The 24,636-nt window shown below is 40.2% G+C and overlaps 1 protein-coding gene across 1 annotated transcript in view; it reads left to right on the top strand.

The window, feature by feature from the left end:
• LOC148849637 (Insulinase (Peptidase family M16) family protein) overlaps positions 1–24,636 on the top strand; it is a 118,161-nt gene that overhangs the window by 88,953 nt on the left and 4,572 nt on the right. The window contains exons 19-21 of the mRNA XM_088950056.1: positions 8,988–9,120; positions 24,274–24,394; positions 24,487–24,567. Coding sequence (XP_088806182.1) covers positions 8,988–9,120; positions 24,274–24,394; positions 24,487–24,567 — 335 coding nt within the window. The remainder of the gene's footprint in view (positions 1–8,987; positions 9,121–24,273; positions 24,395–24,486; positions 24,568–24,636) is intronic.

A 24,636-nucleotide genomic window follows, 5' to 3' on the forward strand; every position in this document is an offset into this window, starting at 1 on the left:
ATAAATCCAACTCCTGCCAAACAGCCATCATCTCATTATAATAAGCTGTTACTTCACGTTCACCTTGCTGCATCTTCCACATTCGGGTATTTAGTTCGAATAGTTGTGAATGATTGTCCAAATCTGAATAGGTTTCTCTAACAACTTCCCAGACATCGCAAGCCGTTGACAGAAACACGAATGGTTTTCCAACCACAGGATCCATAGAGTTGATCAACTAGGCGGTAACCATAGAATTTTCAGAATGCCATTGCCTGTACTTTGGATCATCAGTGGCTGGCAGTTTCACTTCGCCATTCAAATAGTTGAGTTTCCCTTTGCCGTCAATCACCAACCGCACGGACTGAGACCACTCAAGATAATTTTTTCCATTCAATTTGTGAATGGTAATTTGAAGGGAATTCTCAGAAAGAGAAATAGCAGTTGGCTGAATACCTCCCTCCGAAGACGTCACACCACTGGCAGCATCCGAAGAGCTCAACTTGAGCCAACCATGGCGACTTTAAAGTTCATGATCGAACCCTAAAGCTCTGATACCATGTTGCGAAATATAGAGGGAGAAAAGAAGATTTTCTTTATTAATGATGAAACATATTGAGCATACACCTTAAATAAGATAGGAAAGACAAAAACCCTAGAATTTCTCTCAATCAGGGATTGACTAAATCTTTCCCTTAATCCTAGGATATGACTTTCCTAAATTTATTCAAATCTAATATTTCCTAAATTTATTCAAATCAAATCAAATCTTTCTTAATTTGACGCAAATCCTGTCTTTCTTAATTTGCTGACACTCAACATACGACTATCAACTCTAGGACTAAAGGGAACCCGACAATGTTTCTCATACTGACACAACTCATACCGTAAAGATAACAAATGACTCAAAGACGGAACTAGTATCTTGAGTGCCTTAAGAGATGGATGTCCCAATCGACATTGCCACTGTAGAGGAGTGAGTGAAGTTTGAAGTGCAACTGACGATCCACCACCGTCAAGGTAATACAATCCACCAGCCTCATGCCCCTCACCAATCTTCCCTGTCTTGAGTTCCTGAAAAACACAAAAGGAAGGGAAAAATGTAATAGAGCAATTAAGAGTCTTGGTTAATTGACTAACATACATAAGATTGAATGGAAACTTAAGGACATATAGAACAAATGATAAAGAAAGAGAAGCCGTGTCAACATTACCAACACCACAGATGGGAGAAGAGGAACCGTTGGCAAGGGTAACAGTTTGAGATGTGAAAGTTTCAGAAAGGGAAGAGAACACACCTGGAGTCCCGGTCATGCGATCAGAGTCTCCAAAGTCAATAATCTAGGGAGAGGGTTTGGATGCCAAACAAGCTATACCTGAGTGAGCAAGGGTGGTTGTAGTATGCTGGGAAGTAACTTGGAGGAACCTCTCATACTCATCACGCGGTACACTCACCATCTCCTTCCCGGAAACAGATGTAGATGTGGAAGGTGTTAGATCTGCCTGTTGGTTATCACTGACATCAACCCCACCAGCTACTGCATGTTTGGCCCATGTAGAAGGAGGGCAATGGAGATCATAACAGAAATTCACCGAATGTCCGTCCTTGCCACAATGGGTACACTTCCTTGTAGAGTTACTTTTTCCTTTACCACGGCCTCCCCCTGAGTCATGACCACCACCACGGCCAAATACAGAACCACCACGACCTCCTCGGGAGGCATATCCTCCCCCTCTAGTACCACATCCACCTCCTTTGGCTATCACAAATGCTGATATGTCAGACTGTGTGGGATTCTTTGTAGGTCCCAAAGAAATCCTACGAAGCCGTGCAAAAACTTCCTCAAGTGTAGGAAGAGTAGAGCCTCCCAATATTTGGGTCCTATTTAGTTCATATTTCTGATTTCAACCCCACTAAGAACCTAGTGACATTTAGTTGTTCCCTCTATTGTTGCTGAACCTTAACATCTGGAGTGAGGGGATGATAGGCATTGAGTTCATTTCTGAGGTTCTTCATACTGGCATAGTACTCTTCTAGGGTTTTATTCCCTTGCTGTAGATCGAAATACTCCTGATAGAGCTGATATACCCTTGTAGTATTATCCTGCCCAGAATAAAGCTTCTTGGCATGTTTCCATATGTCCTTAGTTGTATCTAAGAACATAAAGTTGGCACTTATTTTGGGTTCCATACTATACCATAACCATGTCATGATTTGGGCATCTTCCTGTTCCCAGTCATCAAACCTTGAAGAGTCAGCTGGCGGTTTATCTTCCTTCACATGCTTCACTTTCCTCTTTGCCGTGAGAAAAACTTCCACCGACTTGGCCCATGGTACATAGTTCTCATCATTAAGTTTAATTGAAGTCATCTGCGCACCCAAATAGTCAAAGGGAATCACTACAACCATCTCCAGTTGCTGCCATGATGCTCTTCCAATGCTACCTCTAATCTGAATTCCCAGTCGCCAACTAAGTACTGCTGTCAGGAGTTTGATGTTCTAGACACTACAGCAGTCTCCAAACATAGATGATAGGCTCACAACTAGTCACAATCAATCACCATTGTTCACAACTAGTCACAATCAATCAGTCCCCAAACACACAGATGACCCAAACACTACAACCGTCCCCAAACACAGTTGATAGGTACACAAACTTTTGTTCTTGGTCACACCACTACTGATTTCACAAAACCATGAATCACACTGACATTAATTCAGCAACTCACTGACTACATACAAGCCCTCTTGAAGCTGCTCAATAGAGATTGAGCATCACAAGCACCACCACACAACCATAGCTGTCACACATGGTACAGATCTGTCTGACCTTTTCAGAGGGCACTCCGATGGAGAGCTTCAGTCGACCATCCACTTCTGAAGTTGTTTTTTTTTTCCTTGTAAAACAATCAAGTTCTGCATAGAGGAAGAAGGACTGAAGTGTTCTCAAACCTAGGTCGAATCTGTGTTCTCCGTTTTCAGTCCAGAAAGAAGAAAGAAAAAAAAATGAGGTCACGAACAGAGAGGAGCAGGGGAGGAGATTTAGAGAGCAACGTCCTGCTCTGATACCATGTTTGTCCTGTAGCTACGGTAGTTCGAACCGGGAGAAGATCAAAAGAAGAAGAAGAAGAAGAAGAAGAAGAGAACAGTCGAACATGATAGCCTAAACCCTATCAGTCGACCCTAATATGGATTAGCCTCTAATTAGTTGTACAAAGACTAAATTGCCCCCACTTAAGTATGGGACAGGAAGCCTCTATTAAAACTGCCACATAAGCACATAACTTAACAGAAATAAAATGACTAATCTACCCTTATTCGGCTAGCTCTAACAGGGTTTTTGAAAGAAAGAATAGATACATATTGGAGGTAGCTAGAGGCATTATGTTTACCTCAAATGTGCCTATACGTTTCTGGGGGGATGCTATTCATACAATTGTTTATCTCATCAATCAGATTCCCTTACAGGTTCTTAACATGAAAACTCAATTTACCCTTTTATACCCTGATAAAGAATTATTTACCATTCCCCTCAAAACCTTTGGGTGCACTTGTTTCGTTCAAATCCTAGGCCCTCATCATTCCAAATTTGATCCCAAGGCCTCCAAATGTATTTTCCTTGGTTATGCCCAAACTCAAAAGGGATATTGTTGTTATGAACCGACTTCTGAAAAAGGATTTGTCTCAATAGATGTCACCTTCTTTGAGGATAAACCCTATTATCCAAGGGTTTCTCCTCAGGGGGAGAATAGTGAAGTCGGAAGTAGCTCATCGGAAGTTCCTTTTTCAATCCCATTAAGTGAAGAAGGATGTAATGGGGAAGGATGTCAAAGGTGCAAGGATGTGAGAATCTATCACAGACGATGGAGACAGGTCGATTTTGGACACCAGCAATGTAGACCAGTCTCAATCCCCACTACAGATCCAGATCCCGGATCCACAGTAGCCCTAGTTCCTTCTGTAGATCCAGATCCAGGTACCATAGATACTACAGATGAGAGACATTCAACCATGGAGCCTTCACCTTCATTCAGTGACCTTGATCTCCCCATAGCAGTCCGTAAAGGCAAATGTCTTTGCACCACAACTCATTGCGTTTCTCAGTTTCTATCCTATGATCATTTGTCTCCCTCCTACAAGTCTTTTCTCTCATCCATTGCTGATATTCTCATTCCTAGAACAATACAGGAAGCATTGGAAGTACCAAAATGGAAAGATGCAATAGATGCCCTCATCAGAAACAATACCTGGGAGATAGTTGATTAACCTAAAGGAAAGAAACCGGTTGGATGTAAATGGGTATTCACTGTGAAACATAATGCTGATGGTTCTGTTGAAAGATATAAGGCCTGATTAGTTGCAAAAGGATTTACTCAGACATATGGTATTGACTACTTAGAAACTTTTGCACCAGTAGCAAAGATGACCACTATCAGAGTACTATTATCTCTTGTAGCTAGTTACTCTTGGTCGTTGTATCAATTGGATGTTAAAAATGCCTTTCTCAATGAGACTTGCAGGAAGAAGTTTACATGCAGTTGCCTCCAGGATTTTATGGTACGGAGACAGGAAAGGTTTGTCGGTTGAACAAAGCTCTATATGGACTAAAACAGTCCCCCAAAGCATGGTTTGACAGATTCAGATGAGCCCTTGATAGGTTCGGATATGTGCAGGCTCAGTCAGACCACACCTTGTTTATTAAGAGAATGGGTTCCTCCATAACCTTGCTTGCCGTGTATGTGGACGATATTGTAGTAACCAGGAGTCATACTAGTGAAATTGAGTCTCTTAAGCAACTCCTCCATCAAGAGTTTGAGGTAAAAGATTTGGGGGAACTACAATACTTCTTGGGCATTGAGGTAGCTAAATCCAAGCATGGGATTTTTGTCTCTCAACTAAAGTATGTTCTTGATCTGCTAGAAGAAACAGGAAAGTTGGGAGTTAAGCTTATAGACACACCTATTGAACAAAACCAAAGGATTAGTGCAGAGGGTGGAGAACCTATTGAAGATAAAGCTATGTTTCAACGGTTAGTTGGAAAGCTTCTCTATCTTTGCCTCACAAGACCTGACATCAATTGTGCAGTCAGTGTAGTTAGTCAGTATATGCACTCTCCTAGAACTACTCACCTCCTTGCGGTTGAAAGGATACTAGCATATTTGAAGAGGTCCCCAAGCAGAGGCATTTTGTTCAAGAAAAATGATCACATGAAGATAGAAGTCTACACAGGTGCTGATTGGGCTAGGTGTGTTGATGACCGAAGATCTACCTCTAGATATTGTGCCTTTGTTGGAGGTAATCCGGTCTCTTGGAAGAATAAGAAACAAAGTGTTGTTTCTCGTTCAAGTGCTGAAGCTGAATATAGGTCCATGGCAAATGGTGTGGTTGAGATTCTATGATTGAGGTCATTACTAGAGGAATTAGGTATTGCTTATGAGAAACCCCTAATGTTGTATTGTGATAATTAGGCTACCATCAATATAGCCCATAATCCAGTACAACACGATAGAACAAAGCATATCGAAGTGGACTAGCATTTTATTAGAGAAAGGGTTGCATCTCAAGAAGTATGCCTTCCCTACATCACCTCCGACATGCAGCTTGCAGACCTTCTCACCAAGGCTATTTCAAGAAAGAAGTTAGAAGAAGATCTATGCTAGTTGGGAATGACAAATATCTACTACCCAACTTGAGGGGGAGTATAAGAAACTGTGGACCCCACATTGAGAGTATTCGTGTGACACCCTGAGATGTACTTAGATTTAATTGATTAGGATCAGCTTTCCTAGTAGGATAAGGATAAGTTTTATTCTATCTTATCTATGATTAGTTATTCTATCTTATCTAGGATTAGTTTTATTTTAATCTTATCTTTTATTGCCATGTAAGCATTAAAGTTCTTTTACAATTAGGAAACCATGTATATAAATTAAGGAGTGGGGTGGCTGTTTTAAGCACTCCAACCATTCTCTTCTTTCAAAGCTTCTCCCACGAGTGCTTCTTCCTTCTCTCTCTTCTTCTCTTCTTCTCCTTTTCTCCTTCTCTTTTATTTTCTGTTCAAAACCTAAAGAGTCTCTATAGTCTTGTACGACTACTGTATTCTCTAACATTATCTGATCCGAAGACTTTAGTCCTCACTCCAAATTGTGTGAGAACCATTTGGTAGAATTGTCGCACCAAAATGGGTACTTCATCATGTAATCTCATCAAATATATCCAAGAATACTGTTTATGATCATCCACAAATAAAGTAATCACCCATGGAAGAAATGTGGTAAGGACCCCATACATCAGTGTGAACAATATCAAAAGCAAAAGAACTTCTTTTATTACCTGGTTTAAAAGAATGTCTAAATGCTTTCCCAACTAGACAACCGAACAGATTCAAACAACTTTGGAAACCAAAACCTCAATGAAATGAAAGAATGATGACCCAAAAGATTATGCTAGAGCATAGTTTGACTCATTGACTATGATCCACTACTACTGCTACTACTAACATGATGGCTTGATGTCTCGGAATCTCATCCAGAAAGTAGACTCCATACACCTCACGAATACTCCCAATCGTCCTCTTTGATTCTAGGTCCTACAAAACACAATTACCAGGAAGAAAGGTCTCTAAATAGTTCAAATTTTTTATCAGAGAGCTTACTGAAAGAAGATTACTGTGGAGTTTAGGGACATGTAAGATAGAGGGTAATTAGGTAGAGAGCCCCTAAGATTATATCGATATCACACGCAAAGCTAACGGATCTTTTTGGAAGAAGAAAACCCTATCTAGAGAGAAAGCTCTCTCCTCTCACTGTCTCCCACCGGAGATAAAAAGTGAATCGGCCACTCCAGAAGGCCCAAAAAATTCTAGAAACCTTTCCGCCCCCTATAGAATACCTAGAGAAGTCCAACAATACCTGAGCACCCAAGATCAGATCAAAATTGAAGAGTCCAACTTGACTAGGACTCTTCCCCGCACTCCAGTTCTTCCTGATTTTGATACCAAGACATAGATCACCCTCCTAATGACTAGATCACACCAAAAAATCCAAGAACTGGGCAATCTGAAGTAGATCAATCACCTCTTTATCTCCTCATGCAGTCAGCTGATCTAGGACTGGATGGAAAAACTCCAAGAAACCCTAGCCAAGCTCTAATGCCAAGTAGAAAAGTGCTGAAATAAAAAATCTGTAAAAGAAAAGAGTATTTCTTGGTTGAAATCTTCTCTGAAGAAGAAAGAAGTGCTGAAGATCTGAAGGCCCTGATCCACATAAGGGTTGTACAGTGGTTGAAATCCTTAAAGCTATTTACAGACTATACAGTGGATGGCATGCTGAGGAAGTGGGGTGAGATTGCTAGTTATACCCAGATTAAAGCAGTTATGAGTGTGTCTTGGACTCCCCCACCTGCGAGGTTCATAAAACTAAACTTTGATGGAAGTAGCAAAGGGAATCCTGGACAATCAGGGATTGGGGGTGTCTTTAGGGATGAGAATGGGGCTGTTTCTGCCATGTTTTCGGGCCCATTGGAGTGGGAGACTCCCTTAGAGCTGAGATCCATTCAGTCTTGGAAGGAGTCCAAAAAGCTAGGGAGATGAATCTCAGAAAACTCGTAATTGAAGGGGACTCAGAGGTGGTGGTAGGGTGGCTGAAGAAAGACGAGAGTGGTTTATGGAGATATAGCAACATGAGAAGGAAACTCATATGGCTGGTTCGAGAAATGGAAGTTAAAATCAGTTGGGTTAAAAGATCAGCTAATTCTTTTGCTGATGGGTTAGCAAAACAAGGGGTGGACAGGGAGTCAATGTTCTGGGCTCAGTTGTAGTTTAAATTTGAATTCTCCTTTTTTCTCTTTTCCTTTTTTCCTTCTCTCCTGTTCAATTCTTGGGGATTAAGCTGAAATTGGAAGATAAGAAAGTTTTGTCTTCCTCCTTGTAATTCTAATTATTGATAATTAATGAAATGTGTTATTGATCAAAAAAAAAAAAAAAAGAAGAGAAGAAAAGAGGTTTGAGAGAAAAGAGAGCAATAATGCTGACTGCCCTCTTCACTATTATTTATAGTCTAAAAAATAAAGAGTGCAAAGACCAATATGCCCTTATAGGGCGGCTAACACTTAAAGCAGCATAAAACATTTAAAATAGCTACTCAAAAAGGACCCAACAAGAGTGTTATGGTCCCCACTTCCCATCTAAACAATAAATTATCAAAAGCTGCCACTATAGACTACACAATTTGTCTAAAACCTCAACAAAAACAACTAGACTCAGTTCTCATGATAACTACTAACATATCTTGGTTATTTTTTAGTGTTGATTATTTTATGAAATCAATCAATTATTTTAAATAACTTTATAAAATATTTTATACATAAAGTTATTAATAATTTTTCTTAGTGTACTTTAAAGCTTTTAATATTTCTTAAATTGTTTTCCTATGCCTCTCATATTATAGCTATCCTAATATGACTTCAATGATACATATGGCAATGGTGGTACTTAAAATATTAGTTTTTTAGACTGGAGGAGAATTATGTAGGAAAGCAAAGCAGACGTCATAATCTAGCTAATTGAATTTCAACCTAACCAAAAAATGGAAACAGCCTCTCTGTGTGTGCAGGGGTAAGACTGCGTACACCTATCCCTCCTCAGACCCTGTATAGTAGAGATTCAAGGCAGGAGATACTAGACAACAATTGTGTCAAAATCTCAATTTTTGTAAGAAATTGAAGATAAAGGGATGCACAAGATCCAGTTTTTATGAGGCACTAGCTTAAATATAAATTTCGTTTTTACTATTCATAGCAAAGTTTATTGTTTTCCATAACTTGAAAAGTTTGGTGAGTTGAAATGGTAAACACCATGGACCATGACACCACAGGTTCCATCCTAACTTATCCACGAAAAATTGGAAAGAAATAAAGTAAGAGGCTTTTGGTTATGTTGGACATAGGACTAGATACAAAATGATACTTTTATGCAGTTAAGGTTTCAAAAGTGTGTGTTTCTTTGCAGATGAAGAATCTAACTCCGAGGAATCACTCCAGGAGTGGAAGAATTCTGAAAAGGATCCACAAAGAAAACTCCAAGGTCATCCCCTATTCTTTGGCATCACACTAGGGCTATTGGCTGAGATCATAAACTCTAGGTGAGTTTACTTATTCAACTGTTAAGATTTTATAATTATACATATTGAAATGAGTGTGGTATGAAATTGATATTCACCTTCACATTCCTTCTTCCATATCTGTTGTTCAAGTCACTGATTGTGAAATGGCTTTAAATTATGAGTTGCTTCTCATTTACTGCACCTATTCAATTTGTACTACCTTATGTTAGGTGTAATGCAGTAGTCATATCATTATGCCTTCTTTGACTTCACTTTAGAATGGAATTCTTTGCCTGTGTTTCCTTGGGATGTATTCTTTGTTTTCCAAATACTAAACTACCAAATCTTTGTTTATTGACATTAGTTGCTACAAGTTGTTAGGATGGAATCTGCATTATGTTGCACTTTAGTTTTTCTATTGAGCTGTGTTTGGTTTGAAGGAAAAAGTAGGGGAAGGAAGGGAAAGTTAACGAAACCTTTACAAACCTTGTATAGGTTTCTCTACCTATCCCTACTTTTCCCTACCTTTTCCTTCAAAACAAACATAGCCTTATTGAATCATGTCCATGTAGGATGGATAATGACCATCCCTAAAATTTGTGATGGGTTGAATAGAAAAACAATGAAATTTGTAGATTATAGTGGGATGTAGATGTGAAAAATAGTTGAGAATTGTTTTAGGATGGTTATAATTGTTAGAAGTTGTATTTTCTATTTAATGTTATGGTCGACATATGTTTGTAATCGGTATTTTATTTCTCTTATCATTTAAGTAGGGTTATAAGTGTAATTTTAAACACTAAAGAGGGTGGAAGTTGAGGTCAACACTAAGTTAAATCTCTCTGCTCTTCAACCCTTGTTTTTTTCTCCTATCTCTTCTCTTCTTCATGGAGTTGCAGAGGTTCTGTGGATGAAGAGTCTTCTAGGGGAGCTTGGATTTGTTGTCAACAAACCAATGTCTCTTTATTATGATAATAAAGCTGTTATCAACATTGCTGCAAATCCTCCTAAAATAGCTGTATTTTGTTGGGAAGGGTTTCATGGTAAGATCAATACTGTGGAAAACTTGCAAAAGAAGAAACCTTATTTGTGCTTGTCTCCCAACTGGTACATTTTGTGTAAAGTGAAGAGTGAGGATTGTCACCTTTTGCTGATATCTTGCTCTTTTGCTGCCAATATTTGGAACTGGGTTTTATTATTATTTGGGTGCAGGTGGGACTTGCCCTCTAATATAGATCTGCCTTTTTCCTCTGTCCGCCTTTGGGAGATTGATAGAGAGGGAAGCTATTGTGGAAGTGTATCAGAGCAGCCAGCTTGTAGACTTTATGGGATGAGAGGAATGCTAGAATATTTCAAGAAAAGGAAAGAAGCCTAGCTGAAGTAAAGGAGTGTATAATGACAAGGACAACTTCTTGGCTGAAAACTTCAGACTTGTTTGTGAATTATTCTTATGATGATTTAAGGAAAAATTGGGCAACTATGGCATCCACAGCCTCCACAAAGAACAGACTACAAACAGAATGGAAACCCTCTCCGGAAGGAATGGTAAAACCGAGTTTTGACAGAAGCAGTCAAGGAAATCTAGGGCCCTTGGATATAGGAGAGATTCTGAGAGATAAAGACAGCAACGTCCTATCTTTATTCTCAGGACCAATGGGTGTTGGTGATTCTATAAGGCTGAGATACTAGCAGCGTTACAAGGTATTCAGGTTGCTAGTCAACTTGGAGTGGAAAACTTGATAGCTGAGGGGGACTCCAAGGTAGTAGTGGATTGGCTGACAAATTCAGAAACAGTCTTTTTGGGTTACAGGGATCTTTGAAGAAAGTTAACTGGCTGACAAGAAATATGGTAGTTAGGTTTCAGTGGGTCAGCAGATCGGCAAATGCCATGGCTGATTCTGACTAATTTCAAGGAGTGATCTGTTGTGGACTACTCTATAACTGTTTATAGTGTGTGTTTATTTGCTTTTAGTGCTCATCTCCAAGGGGAGGTAACAACTCATGCTTCCTCTTAGCCTGATTGTACACTTTTACTATAATTAATAAAATTCCACTCATTTATCAAAAAAAAATATATTGCTGCAAATCCAATCCTCCATAATTGTTATCCAGAAGAGAAGAAGAAAGGAAGAGAGAAGAGAGATTGAGAGTCAAAAGAGCTGCTGGCGGCACCATCTTTTTTTGTATTTATACTAGGGCGACACAACATAAAATGAAAGATGCGGATACTAAACTTAAAGAATAAGACTTTTAACACTCCCCCTCAAGTTGGGACATAGATGTCAATCATGCCCAACTTGCCACATAAATCATAATGTCGCAAGTGATGTAACCCTTTTGTGAAGATGTCTGCAAGTTGGTCTTTAGAACTGACATAGGGAGGGAGTACACACTTCCCTTGTGAAGATGTTTGCAAGTTGGTTCTATCATGCAGCATTGGATTAGCAGTAATGTTTATGGCTGCTTTGTTATCATAGTATAGAGTCATAGGTCCATCAACTGTAAATCCCAACTCACTCAACAATTTTTTTAGCCACATAATTTCAGCCACTCCATAAGACATTGCCCTATTTTCAGCTTCAGCACTAGATCTAGCCACCACATTATGCTTTTTGCTTCTCCAAGTAACTAGGTTCCTCCCAGAGGTACAACAGCCGTTGGTCGACTTCCTATTACTCAGGGATCCTGCCCAATCTGCACCGGTATACACTTCAACTTTCAAATGCCCGTGCTTTTGAAACAATAAACCTGCACCTGGAAACTTCTTAATATATCTAAGAGCTCTTTTAGCTGCTTCAAGGTGGATGGTCTTAGGGGCATGCATGAATTGGCTAAGAACACCCACTGCATAAGCAATGTTTGGTCGGGTCATAGAAAGATATAACAATCTTCCTACAAGTCTCTGAAATTGTTTTACATCTTTGATGAATTCACCTTGACAGTCACCTAATCTGTGATTAGGATCAATAGGAGAATCAATAGGCTTCACTCCCAAATTTCCCGTATCTTGGAGCAGATCTAGACATACTTTCTCTAGGAAATGAAGATACCCTTTTGTGAGCGGGCAACTTCAATCCCAAGAAAGTACCTTAAAGGACCTAGATCTTTCACTTCAAACTGGGTAGTAGGAAATCTCTTCAACTTTTGAATTTCATCTTTCCAATCACCAGTGATAACTATATCATCAACATATACTATCAGGGTTGCGATTTTCCCTTCCCCTCTTTTCACAAATAATGTGTGATTAGATTGACACTACTTGTATCCTCTTTTCTGAATAGCTACATGAAACCTACTGAACCAGGCTCACGATGATTGTTTCAGGCCATATAATGATTTTTTAACCTGCACAATTTTTGTTCATTACCTCGAGCTTGGGAACCAGGGGATTGTACCATGTACACTTCCTCTTCAACGTCACCATTTAGAAAGGCATTCTTGATATGTAGTTGATGAAGGCCCAAATCAAGATTAGCTGCTAAAGAGAAAAGGACTCTAATGGAGTTCATCTTAGCAACAAGTGCAAAGTCTCTACATAATCCACTCCATACATGTGTAAACCCTTTTGCCACTAAACGAGCTTTATACCGCTCCACTGTGCCATTAGTCCTATGTTTTATTATGAAAACCCATTTACATCCAACCGGTTCCTTCCCCTTAGGAAGATCTACCAATTCCCATGTGCCACTTTTATGCAAACCATTAATCTCTTCCTTCATATCATTTGTCCATTCAGGCACCAACAGAGATTCTGCCACATTCTTAGGAATGGGAACACTGTCAATGGAAGAAAGGAAGGCCCAAAAGGAAGGTGAAATGTTCTCATCGGAAACAAAATGGGAAATGGGATGTTTAGTGGTGCAAGACCAAACACCCTTTCGATGAGCAATAGGAAGGTCAAGGTCACCAGCAATAGAGTTATCAATGGCAATAGGGTCAGGAACATCAATGGGATCCAAGGTACCTGGTTGGGTAGGATCCACCCCCGGAGAGTTTGATGGCATTGGCAATACAATTTCTAGGTGCTCCATAGCTCTTGAACATGGATGGCCTTTGTGACGACGAAAGAAAACACGAAAGGGAGGAGGATCAGGAAGAGGAGGGAGTCAAACTGGTTTTTCCTCATTCCTACACTCCCCCTGAGGAGAAACAGGGAAGAAAGGCTCACTCTCAAAGAAAGAGACATCCATAGAAACACAATACCTCCAAGAGACGGGACCAAATCACCAGTATCCCTTCTAAGTGATGAAGTACCCCAAAAAGATGCAAGGAATAGCATGAGGATCCAATTTTCCATGGGTGGGTAATAGGTTTTGAACAAAACAATGACAACCAAACACATGAAGAGGAATAGAAAGAAGAGGAGCCTTAGGAAATAGAAGTTGATGTGGGCCTTTGCACTCTAACCAGCGAGAGGGCATACGATCAATGAGATAAGTAGCACAGAGGACAACCTCAAGCCAAAATTGTTTCGGTACATTCATATGAATTAATAACCCCCGAGCCACTTCAAGAAGGTGTCGATTCTTTCTTTCAGCAACACCATTTTGTTGTGGTGTTCGGGCACATGAACCACGATGAAGTGATCACCGTGAAGCAAAGAACTCCATAAGATCATTATGAAAATATTCTTTGGCATTATCGGATTGAAAAACTTGGATTTCAGTTTGAAATTGGGTGAAGATCATTCGGTTGAAATCTTGGATAAGTTTTAATACTTCATCCCTGGTTCGTATGGGATATACCCATGTGCATCTGGAGCAATCATCAATATAGGTGATAAAATACTTGTAGCCACACTCAATTGACAAGTTCTACAATGCTTACTCAATTGACCAAGATGATTGTGCCATAAATAGACTTGACTCTTACTAGACTAACTCTTAGACTCTGTGACTGTAAGACTAACCTTATTCTCCAGCATGTAGAGCCCATCCACCATACATCCTCTATTAATCGTCTTCCCTGAGGCCAAATCCTGGATCACACAATAAGAAGGGAAAAAGGTCACTGAGCAATTTAAAGAATTAGTGATACTACTAGCAGAGAACAAATTAATAGGGAATTTTGGAACATGTAAAACATTAAACAAGGTAAGGCCAAAGGGAAGAGAAATGGTTCCTTGACCAGCTATGGTAGAGTATGAACCATCAGCTAGTCTCACCTTGTCTCTTCCAGAGAGGAAGTGATAGGTCTGAAAATAAGTGGACTTACCAGTCATATGTTTTGACGCTCCAGAATCAATTATCGAAGGAGAGTCAGGGGAATGAAACAATATATGGAAAGCTGTGGTAGAATTATCTAATGTACACGCAAATGAAATTGAGGGAGAAGAAGCATCCATCTAACGAATTGCTCTACCATAGAGTTCTAAATGGTCACAGAAGTAATTAATAACATCCTCCCTTGGATCAGAACCAGAGGTGTGTGTCTAAGTCACAGTAGTAGTAGGGGGTTGATTCTCCTGAGTTGCCATGTTTGCTATAGTAAGCTTTCTTGGACCTTGCTGTCCTGACTTCTTATTCAGATCTGAACCTTGCTTCTTACTCAATTCCTAAGCCCATTTTGGCTTCCCATGAAGTTCCAAGATGTATCACAGGTGTGTCGAGGTTTTTGTTAATGGGTGCACCATAGTTTGTCTTTGTCATCCACCCTTTTTTGAAAGCCCCCCTTCTTAAAGAGATTTCCCCCACTTGTAATAACATTCCCTTTCGCTGCCAACACAACCATATCCCCTCCAGAACTATTCATTAAATTTCTTCTACTTTCCTCTAACTGTACTAATGCATAAACCTCTTAGACAGATGGAAGATCCTCGCTGCCTAGGATCTGGACTCTGATGGATTCATACACAGGGTTCAAGCCATGGAGAAATGCAAATACTCTTTGTTTAGAAACAAGTTTCTTGTAGGCTTTTGCATCTTCATCACACTTCAAGTCCAAACTTTGATAGTGATCTAACTCCTTCCAGACAGAGGTCATGTCTGAATAGTACATAGAAAGATTCCTATCCCCCTGTTCATAAGTGGATGATTCCGCCCGTAACTGATAGATTTTTGCCTAGTGATGCAGTTCATAATAGGTCGATTTTGCCTGTTTCCAAATCTCATAAGCCGTTTCAGCCCACATAAAGTTCCTTCTCATTTGGGGTTGTATAGACACCAAAAGCCAAGACATAACTATGTTGTTTTCCTGGTTCCATCTGTCATACACAGCACTCCCAGAATTAGATTCTTTAATTCTCCTTGCAGTAATGTATAACTTGATCCCCTTCGACCATTCTAAATAATTTAAGCCATCTAGGGATATGACAGCCATAGGGAAGGATAAATCCATACCCTCACTCATTTCATCCTGCATTGAGGAAACACCGGATGTGGCAGAATCTTCACCATTCATAATCACAGCTTCAGGTTACACTCAAAGTGAGCACAAAAAACCTTACAAGGAGCAGTCTAACACGCCCCCCCCCCCCCCAAAAAAAAAAAAGAAATTCTTTGCCCCAGGAGACTAGAGACAACCACTCCCCTCCTTTTCTTTTTTGAAACTCAGTTCTTCAAGCAAAAAATAGTTGCTGTTACAGCACTAACAGGTCATCACTGGCCTACAATAAATCAGATATGGCTGCTGTCGCAACACATACAAGTCATCTCTTAACCTACAAATCGGATATGGCTGTTGTCATAGCATATACAGGTCATCCCCTGACCTACAAATCCATCATAAGGCTGCTGTCGCAGCATATAAAGATCATCACCGACCTACAGTCCATGACAGGGATCAGTACCACAAAAAAGGAAAGAAAGAGGTGCTGATCACCTCACATCAAACAAGTGAATCTACTACAGGTTCTGTTCTGGCACATGACCACAAAAAAGGGAAAAAAGGAGGAAGGGAGAGATGGTACTTCAGTCCGATGCAGAAGAAAAAGTATTCTGGGTCTTCAATAAACCAAACTGTATCTGGCGAAGGGAGAAGACAGAAAATAAGCTTGCTCGATCTCTCCTTTCAAATCTGACAGTCCCACTCTGATACCATGTATCCAGAAGAGAAGAAGAAAGGAATAGAGAAGAGAGGAGAGAAGAGAGATGGAGAGTCAAAAGAGCTGCTGGCAGTGCCAGCTTTTTTGTATTTATACTAGGGTGACACAAAATAAAATAAAAGATGTGGAAAGTACAGAACTTAAAGAATAACAGACTTTTAACAAAATCAAACTAAACATATTGAAATCGACAAGCACTTCATTCAAGAGAAACTTGAGAACACCCTATATTGGCACCAAAGACCAATTAGCAGATGTTCTTACTAAGACTCATAATTCTCATTGCCATGATGAGTTATGATGTAAGTTGGACTTGTTTGATATCTATGACCCAACTTGAGGGCGAGTGTTGTCATGTGTGGCTGTTCCGTGTAAGGGTATTTCTGTCCTTTTATCTCGTTGTACTTGTACCCTAATATAAATATAATATGGGACACCACCAGCCGAATCTTTTGCCTCCCAATTTCTTTTACCTTCTCTCTTCTCTCACTCTCTTCCTTCTGCGTTGACTGATAGCTGAACTAAATAGTCATTTAGGGAGTCAGTTTCCCCATTTTGGGGACAGGACCTGTGTATCATTAATATACTTTTTTCTTTCCAGAAGAGAGAGAAGAGAGATATGAAGAGAAGAGAAGAGAAAAAGTATTTGAGAGTCAAAAACTGAAGCTGGCGGCTCCCAGCCCCCTATTTGTATTAACACGTTGTAAAATAAAAGAAACAGAAATTACAAGCATGCCCCTAGTGGCCCACCCTAATAATAAGAACTTAAACAAAGAAAAGAACATGCTGACAGCATCCTAGACTGACAGCACCTTAACAGCAGAAATAAAAAAACTAATTCTAACAACACTCCCCCTCAAGTTGAGGTGAATATATCTATCATGCCCAACTTGTCACACAACTCATTATGCCGCAAGTATGGAAGCCCTTTTGTGAGAACATCAGCTAGTTGCTCCTTGGAGTTGACATAAGGAGTACAAATTTCTCCCTTCTCCAGTTTTTCTCTTATGAAGTGCTTGTCCACTTCAATATGCTTGGTCCTATCGTGTAGGATAGGATTGCTAGCAATATTTATAATTGCCTTGTTGTCACAGTAAAGAGACATAGGATTGTGAATAGTTATCCCAAGTTCCCCTAGAAGATTCTTCAGACAAAGTACTTCAGCGACCCCATGTGCCATAGCCCTATACTCTACTTCAGCAGTTGACCTTGCAACTACACTTTGTTTTTTGCTTCTCCATGTCACTAGATTTCCTCCCACAAATGTATAGTATCAACTTGTGGACTTTCTATCATCCACAACACCTAACCAATCAGCATCTATATAGACTTCCACCTTCAGATGATTATGTTTACTGAATAGCAACCTTGTTCATGGATACTTCAAATACCTAAGAATCCTCTCTGCTGCCTCCATGTGTGGTCTCTTAGGGGAATGCATGAACTGGCTTAGGACCCCAACTGAATAAGCAATGTCTGGACGTGTCATGGACAAATAGAGCAACCTTCCCACTAACCTTTGAAACTGTTTCACATCTTTCAGAGGTTGACCATCACAATCACCCAGTTTATGATCTACATCCATAGGAGTATCTGTTGGCTTTGCTCCTAACTTGCCTGTGTCTTGTAACAGATCAAGGACATACTTTGAGAAATAAAGATGCCCCTTTTTGAGCAGGAAACTTCAATTCCAAGAAAGTACTTTAGTAGACCCAGATCTTTTACTTCAAATTTGGAGGCCAGGGACGTCTTCAACCTTTGTATTTCTAAGCTCCAGTTTCCTATAATGATGATATCATCCACATACACTATTAATACAATAACTTGTTCTTGACATCTCTTCACAAAGAGAGTGTGATCAGACTGACATTGTTTGAACCCTACTTGTTGGTCCACCATATGGAATTTACTGAACCACGCCCTAGGAGATTGTTTTAAACCATAGAGAGACTTTCTTAGCTTGCACACCTTATTTTCACTCCCTTTGGCACAGAACCCTGGGGGTTGAACCATGTACACCTCCTCCTCCAAGTCACCATTTAAGAAGGCATTCTTTATCCAACTGGTGTAATTCCCAATCAAGGTTTGCAGCCAATGATAGAAGAACCCGAATTGAGTTCATCTTAGCTACTGGAGCAAGTGTCTCATCATAGTCAACACCATAGACTTGATTGTACCCTTTTGCTACCAACCTTGCCTTGTACCTTTCAACTATTTTGTTCGCCTTGTGTTTCATTGTAAACACCCACTTGCACCCTACTAGGTCCTTCCCCCTTGGAAGATCTACCAACTCCCAAATCTGGTTCTTATGGAGAGCATTAATCTCCTCCTTCATAGCATCTGTCCATTTAGGGTATTTTAAAGCCTCTGCAACATTTCTAGGTATAGGTATTTTATCAACTGCAGATAGGAAAGCACGATAAGAGGGGGAAATGTGGTCATAGGAGACATACTGGGTAATGGGGTATTTGGTAGTGCATGATCCCAACTCCCTTTCTTTGAGCAATAGGGATGTCAAGGTCATCCACATCTAAGGAGGGAGCTGGGGTATCAACAGGTGTGATAGTACCTAGTTCATTTGAACTTACCTCCTAGGAGTCTGAAGGTGTCGGTTGCTCAGTGTTTGCTGGCTCCACATCTTTGTCACATTGCTGATCTCTACGGCGTGTACGTTGGAAGACACGAAAAGGAGTAGGATCTGGAAGACACATTGCTGATCTCTACTCTCCCCCTGAGGGGAATCAGGGAAGAATGGTTCAAACTCAAAAAAGGAGACATCCATAGGGACAAAGAACTTATGATCAATGGGATTAAAGCACCAGTAACCCTTTTGAGTAGAGGGATACCCTAGAAAGATACATGGAATAGAATGAGGGTCTAACTTGCCATGAGACGGAGATAAATCGTGGACAAAAGCACGACAACCAAAACTCTCATGGGAATGGAAAACAGAGTTTGGGGAAACAACTGATGAGAGGCCTTGTAGTTCAGCACTTTGGAAGGTATGCGATTGATGACATAAGCAGTAGTTAACACAACATCTATCCAAAAACGTTTTGGTACATTCTTCTGTAACATCATCCCTCGTGCAACCTCAAGGAGGTGTCTGTTCTTTCTCTCTGCAACACCATTTTGTTGTGGTGTTCTTGCACATGAGCTCCTATGAATGGATCCATGGGAAGCAAAGAACTCATTGAGCTCACCATGGAAATACTCCTTTGCATTATCTGATTGAAAATTTTGAATTTCAACATGAAATTGTATAAACACCATCCTCTGGAAATCCCGCAAAACCTTTGGAACTTTGTCTCTACTACGCATGGGAAACACCCATGTATAACGAGAGAAATCATCAATCATTGTGATAAAGTACTTATACCCGCCCTTCGAAGTTATAGTAGTTAGGCCCTGGTGCGCCCGAGATGTGACGTCAAACACCCGGGACACCAATTTAATAATTTATATTTTTCCAATCCTCAAAACTAAATAAAGAACGTAGTTTAGTGGTGAGGAAGGGGTCGAATCCTCAAGGAAGCAAGGTTAAATTTTTTTTTTCCGGACAAATAAGAAAAAGAAAACAGATTTGGGATTTGTAGAAAATAAGAAACAAGAAAATAAATAAAAATATGCTGAAATTCAAGTCCAGTGGCGGTAGCTTTCTGGGAAGACAAATTGCAAGCCCTCCTCCGTTCAGCCCTCGAACCCCTCGAAACACCTTAGCCTTGAACTGGGCAAATTCAAATCTGCAAAAGACAAAGAAAACAGAAATTAAATCAAACCAAAATCGAAAATTGTAGAAATTAAATTGTTAGAAAAAATTAATAACAAAAAGAAAGAAAATAAAACAAAATAAAAATGGTGGATCAACTCCATTGGCGGTAGTTGCAGGTTGGACGAACTACTAGCAGGAACCCCTCCTGACAAGAACTGGGCGTTCTCCTTCCTGTAACCCTTGAACCACTCAAGAAGCCTTGGCCTTGTGAACTAGGCTAACCAACCCCTTCTCCAAGGCCCTTGGGGTCCTTTTTATAGAGAAGGGTGGACAAAACTGAGATTAGAGAGAAAGAGAGGGGTGGCTAGTGGGTTTATGCAGAAAATGGGCGCCTATAAGTATGGAGGGCTGGGATTTAAGCTCCTAGGATTGAATGGTGGAGATTTGGGCACCTAGGGCTGAAAGGTGGAGATTAAAAGGAGTGGGTGGTGCCCTAGGGTGAGTTGCTGAGATAGAGAGTGAAATAGAGGGCTGAGATCTAGTGGCTAAAGGCTGAATGGTGGGGATTAGGAGTTAGGTGGTGCCCTAGGATGGAGGGTGGAGATTACAAGGTGAAGATCTAAGGGTATGAGAGGTTGCTAAGGCTTGGATGGTTGAGATTAGATGTTAAGGAGGAGTGGAAGGTGAAGATTTAGCAGTTAGGGGCGGCTAGGGTTTGTTAGAGGCGAAAAAAATGAGTGGGGAGGCGCCCTAGGGTTTGCTAAGGAGAGGGGAGTATGCTAATATAGTAAGAGGGGCACCTTTCTAGGTTTAGCAGATAGGAGGCGCCCTCCTGTGCTCAGTTTTTCACAGAAACACCCTCTCTCAGCTGGAATTCTCACCAGCTTCCCAAAATCTGTAGAAAACTCTATAAATTTCCCAATTTTTACCCAGAATTTGCAAAGAGACCCTTAGAGGTCACAATATTGAATTTACCGGAAAAAGGGTAAAGATTATTCAGTCTAAGGTCTAAAATACCCCTAAAATGATGCCCTTAAGGCATCAAAATATAGAGTTATCAGGCCCCCACATATCAGTATACACAATATGGAAAGGGAAATTTGATCTTTTATTACTTGAATGAAATGTTGTTCTACATCGCTTCCTCAACTGACATATTTGACACTGGAAATCTAATACTGAAAATGACTTAAATAAATGTGGAAACAAAGACTTCATTATTTCAAAAGACACATGACCTAACCGGTTATGCCACAAAAAAAATGACACTTATTTGACTAACTAAGCGACTCTGAAAATGAAACCAAGAAACCAGCCTTGTTATCGAGAGTGTAGAGACCATCCACTAAGCTTCCTCTACCATCATCCTCCCAGAAGTTAGATCCTAAAAAACACATGAACCAGAAAAAAAGGTCACACTGCAGTTTAAAGAGTTTGTGATACTAATGGAAAGCAGATTGATGGGAAGTTGAGGATCATGCAAAACATTATTCAAGTTAAGTCCATGAGGAAGGGATATTGATCCTTGGCCTACAATGGAGGAGAATGATCCATCTGCAAGTCTCATCTTATCCCTTTCTGACAAAAGGTTATAAGATTGGAAAAGGTTTGGCTTACCAGTCATGTGGTTGGAGGCCTCTGAGTCAATGATCTAGGGGGAATCAGGGGCAATGGATACATGGAAGGCAGAGGTTGCATTACCTGATGTAGATGCAAATGAAGTAGAAGGGGTACCAGTGACTAAACTGACCATCTGGCGCAAGGCCCCTATGATTCCAAGTGATTTCGGAAGGAATTCATGATATCTTCCTTGGGATCAGAACCAGTGAAGTACTCCCGAGCAGTACCAGTCAACACTCCACCAGACTGAGTATCATGGGTTGCCACATTTGCCACATTATGTACTGTATTAGGCTTCTTCTAACCCTACACCTTACCTTGTTCTTGGTTCTTTACAGTCCACTTTGACCTCCCATGGAGCTCCCAACATGTGTCCCATGTATGTCTTGAACGTCGGCAGTGGCTACAGAACAACTTGTCCTTATTACCAGCTTTCTTGGAGTCATTTTTCTTTCCCATATTGTTACCACCCATTACAGCTAATGCTACCTGTTTCTCCCCCTCAGTTGTAACCATCACACTCCTCCTACTTTCCTCAGATTGAACTAGTGCATTAACTTCTTGAACTGAAGGCAACTCTTTACTCCCTAAAATTTGAACTCTAAGAGGTTCATATACGGGGTTTAGTCCCAACAAGAAAGCAAAAACCCGTTGCTGAGAAACCAACTTCTTATAGGCTTTAGCATCATCATCATGTTTCCATTCTATAGCTTGATAGTGGTCCAACTCCTTCCATACTCAAGTAAGGGCTGAATAATAGGTTGACAAACTGTGGTTCCCCTGTTTATAGGTTGAGGATTCAGCTTGTAACTGGTAAATCTTAGCATAGTGCCTTTGCTTAGAATAAGTGGTTTTGGCCTGTTCCCATATTTCACTAGCGGTGTCTGCCCACATAAAGTTCTTCACATCAGGTTCCATGGCTGCCAGAAGTCAGGACATCACCATACTGTTCTCTTGGTCCCACCTATCATGTTCAGCTGTCCCATTCTTGGGTTCTTTCACTCTTCCATTTATGTACCCAGCTTTTCCCCTGACTGTTATGTAAAGTTTTACACCTTTAGCCCACTCTAGGTAGTTCAGGTCATTCAGAGGAATAATTGGTATAGGAAATATCATATTTTCAGCTCCCAAACCAGCTGTACTATGGGTTGATGTAACCTCAGATGAGGCAGAATCATCATTTGCCATTGACAAAAACAAAGGCTATAAGACAACTTAAACCACAGGTGCACAAGACTAATCCCCACTCAACTACTAACTCTAACAGTTATAATTAGGGCACTAAACACTCAGAAATCTGCTTCTGAAACAAAGGACCCACAGCTGAAATCTAATGGCAGCCACTAAACAGTTCAAAAAAACAGTCCAAAAAACACTGCTGAAATTCTCTAGCAATAATCAAACCATCCAGGAAATTGGACCTCAACCAAACAGTTCCAAAACAGTCCAGAAATAACAACTACACTGCTGAAATCTTCTAACAGCACTCAAACCGTCCAGGAATAGTCCAAAAAAATAGACTTCAGTTATCATTGGTCTATGCACAACACACATCACCAATCACAGCACATACTTGTGACAAAAAAAGGGAATCACACATCCCTGTACAGCACCTGTACGAAGGTGCAGTTCCAAGACTGAGTCTTCATAGCATCAGCCAAAAGAAAGAGAGCCTTCACGGCATCGGCCCCCTCCTACTAGGGTTACCTTGGTGCTACGACCAAGGAAGAACCCAGAAATAAAACAGCAATAGTTGATGGTTCTGATCAGTCCGATTAGGGTTTCTGCCTTCACTGTCCAAGAGTCAGAAAACTGGGTGGAAGATTTCTGGGTGGAAGGAATGTGATTCAGAGGAGAAAATAGATTCCTATCGCCCAGAGTTATGCTCTGATACCATCTTTTCTTTCTAGAAGATAGAGGAGAGAGAGGAGAGAAGAGAGAAGAGAGATACAAAGAGAAGAGAAGAGAAAGTATTTGAGAGTCAAAAACTGAAGCTGGCAGCTCCCAGCCTCCTATTTGTATTAACATGATGTAAAATAAAAGAAACAGAAATTACAAGCATGCCCCTAGTGGCCCACCCTAATAATAAGAACTTAAACAAAGAAAAGAACATGCTGACAACACCCTAACAGCAGAAATAAAAAAACTAATTCTAACAACATATACCATTTTCTATAACAGGAAAGAGATTGTTGTTATAGAGATGATGGGCTGAATTTGCCATAGTTTCCTTCTTTTATTCAGTTCTGTTTATGCTTTGTGTTTGTGAGTACTGGGCCTTAGTTATGGGCCTGTTTTCTTCTTTTTCTTATTGTATTTAGTGCTGGCAGCCCTACTAAGGGTATTCATCTAATCGTATTCACATTAGAATCAAAGAATAAAAGATAATTTTTGGGGGACTGGGATCTACCACTGGTGTTAAGTCTGGAAATAATAGAGTCGAATTTTACTAAACATAAGAATTTCCACTGGGATGAAATTTAGCTCTACAATCAGCTACCCCCACCCTAATAACTTTCATTTATGGACCACTGAACTTGGGGGACCCATTGAAGACCTATGAGCAACACATTCAAAACTTGGAATCTCCTGCTAACTTCTCTAAATTGCAGATTGCCCCTTGTCTCCTTTTTTTCTTCTTTTTCACCTGCATCACATGTCCTAATAAGATAACTACAAGTAATCACTAGGGTTGTGTAGGTCTCACCTTGTGATTTCTATGATATATGGTTATAACGTTTCTAACATCCTGCAAAAGGTGAAGTGGTTAAAGTGGTTACGACAGCTTTGAGGATTTTGGTTTGCTATCTTGCTGCAGGCTTTTTACAACGGTGAGGGACTCGTTAGGATTAACGTATGATGTATCCTTTGAATTAAGCCTTTTTGATCGGCTGAAGTTTGGATGGTACGTGATATCAGTAACATCAACTCCTGGCAAGGTGTGCATTCTGTTCATTTCTTTGTATATTTTATCCTTAGTTTCTGATTCCATTATTTAACTTAACTAGTCTGATATCAAACCGAATTTTAGGTTTATAAGGCTGTTGATGCATGCAAGAGTGTTCTTAGAGGTTTAGAGAACAACAGAATTGCCCAAAGAGAACTGGACAGGGTTAGTACTTCACTTTATTCCTATAATGCTTACCTCATTCTTTTGTACTGTCCCTGTTCATTTGTACAA

Source organism: Nelumbo lutea, chromosome 6, assembly GCF_056320005.1.
Source record: "Nelumbo lutea isolate HS-2025 chromosome 6, American lotus-T2T, whole genome shotgun sequence".
NCBI lineage: Eukaryota > Viridiplantae > Streptophyta > Magnoliopsida > Proteales > Nelumbonaceae > Nelumbo > Nelumbo lutea.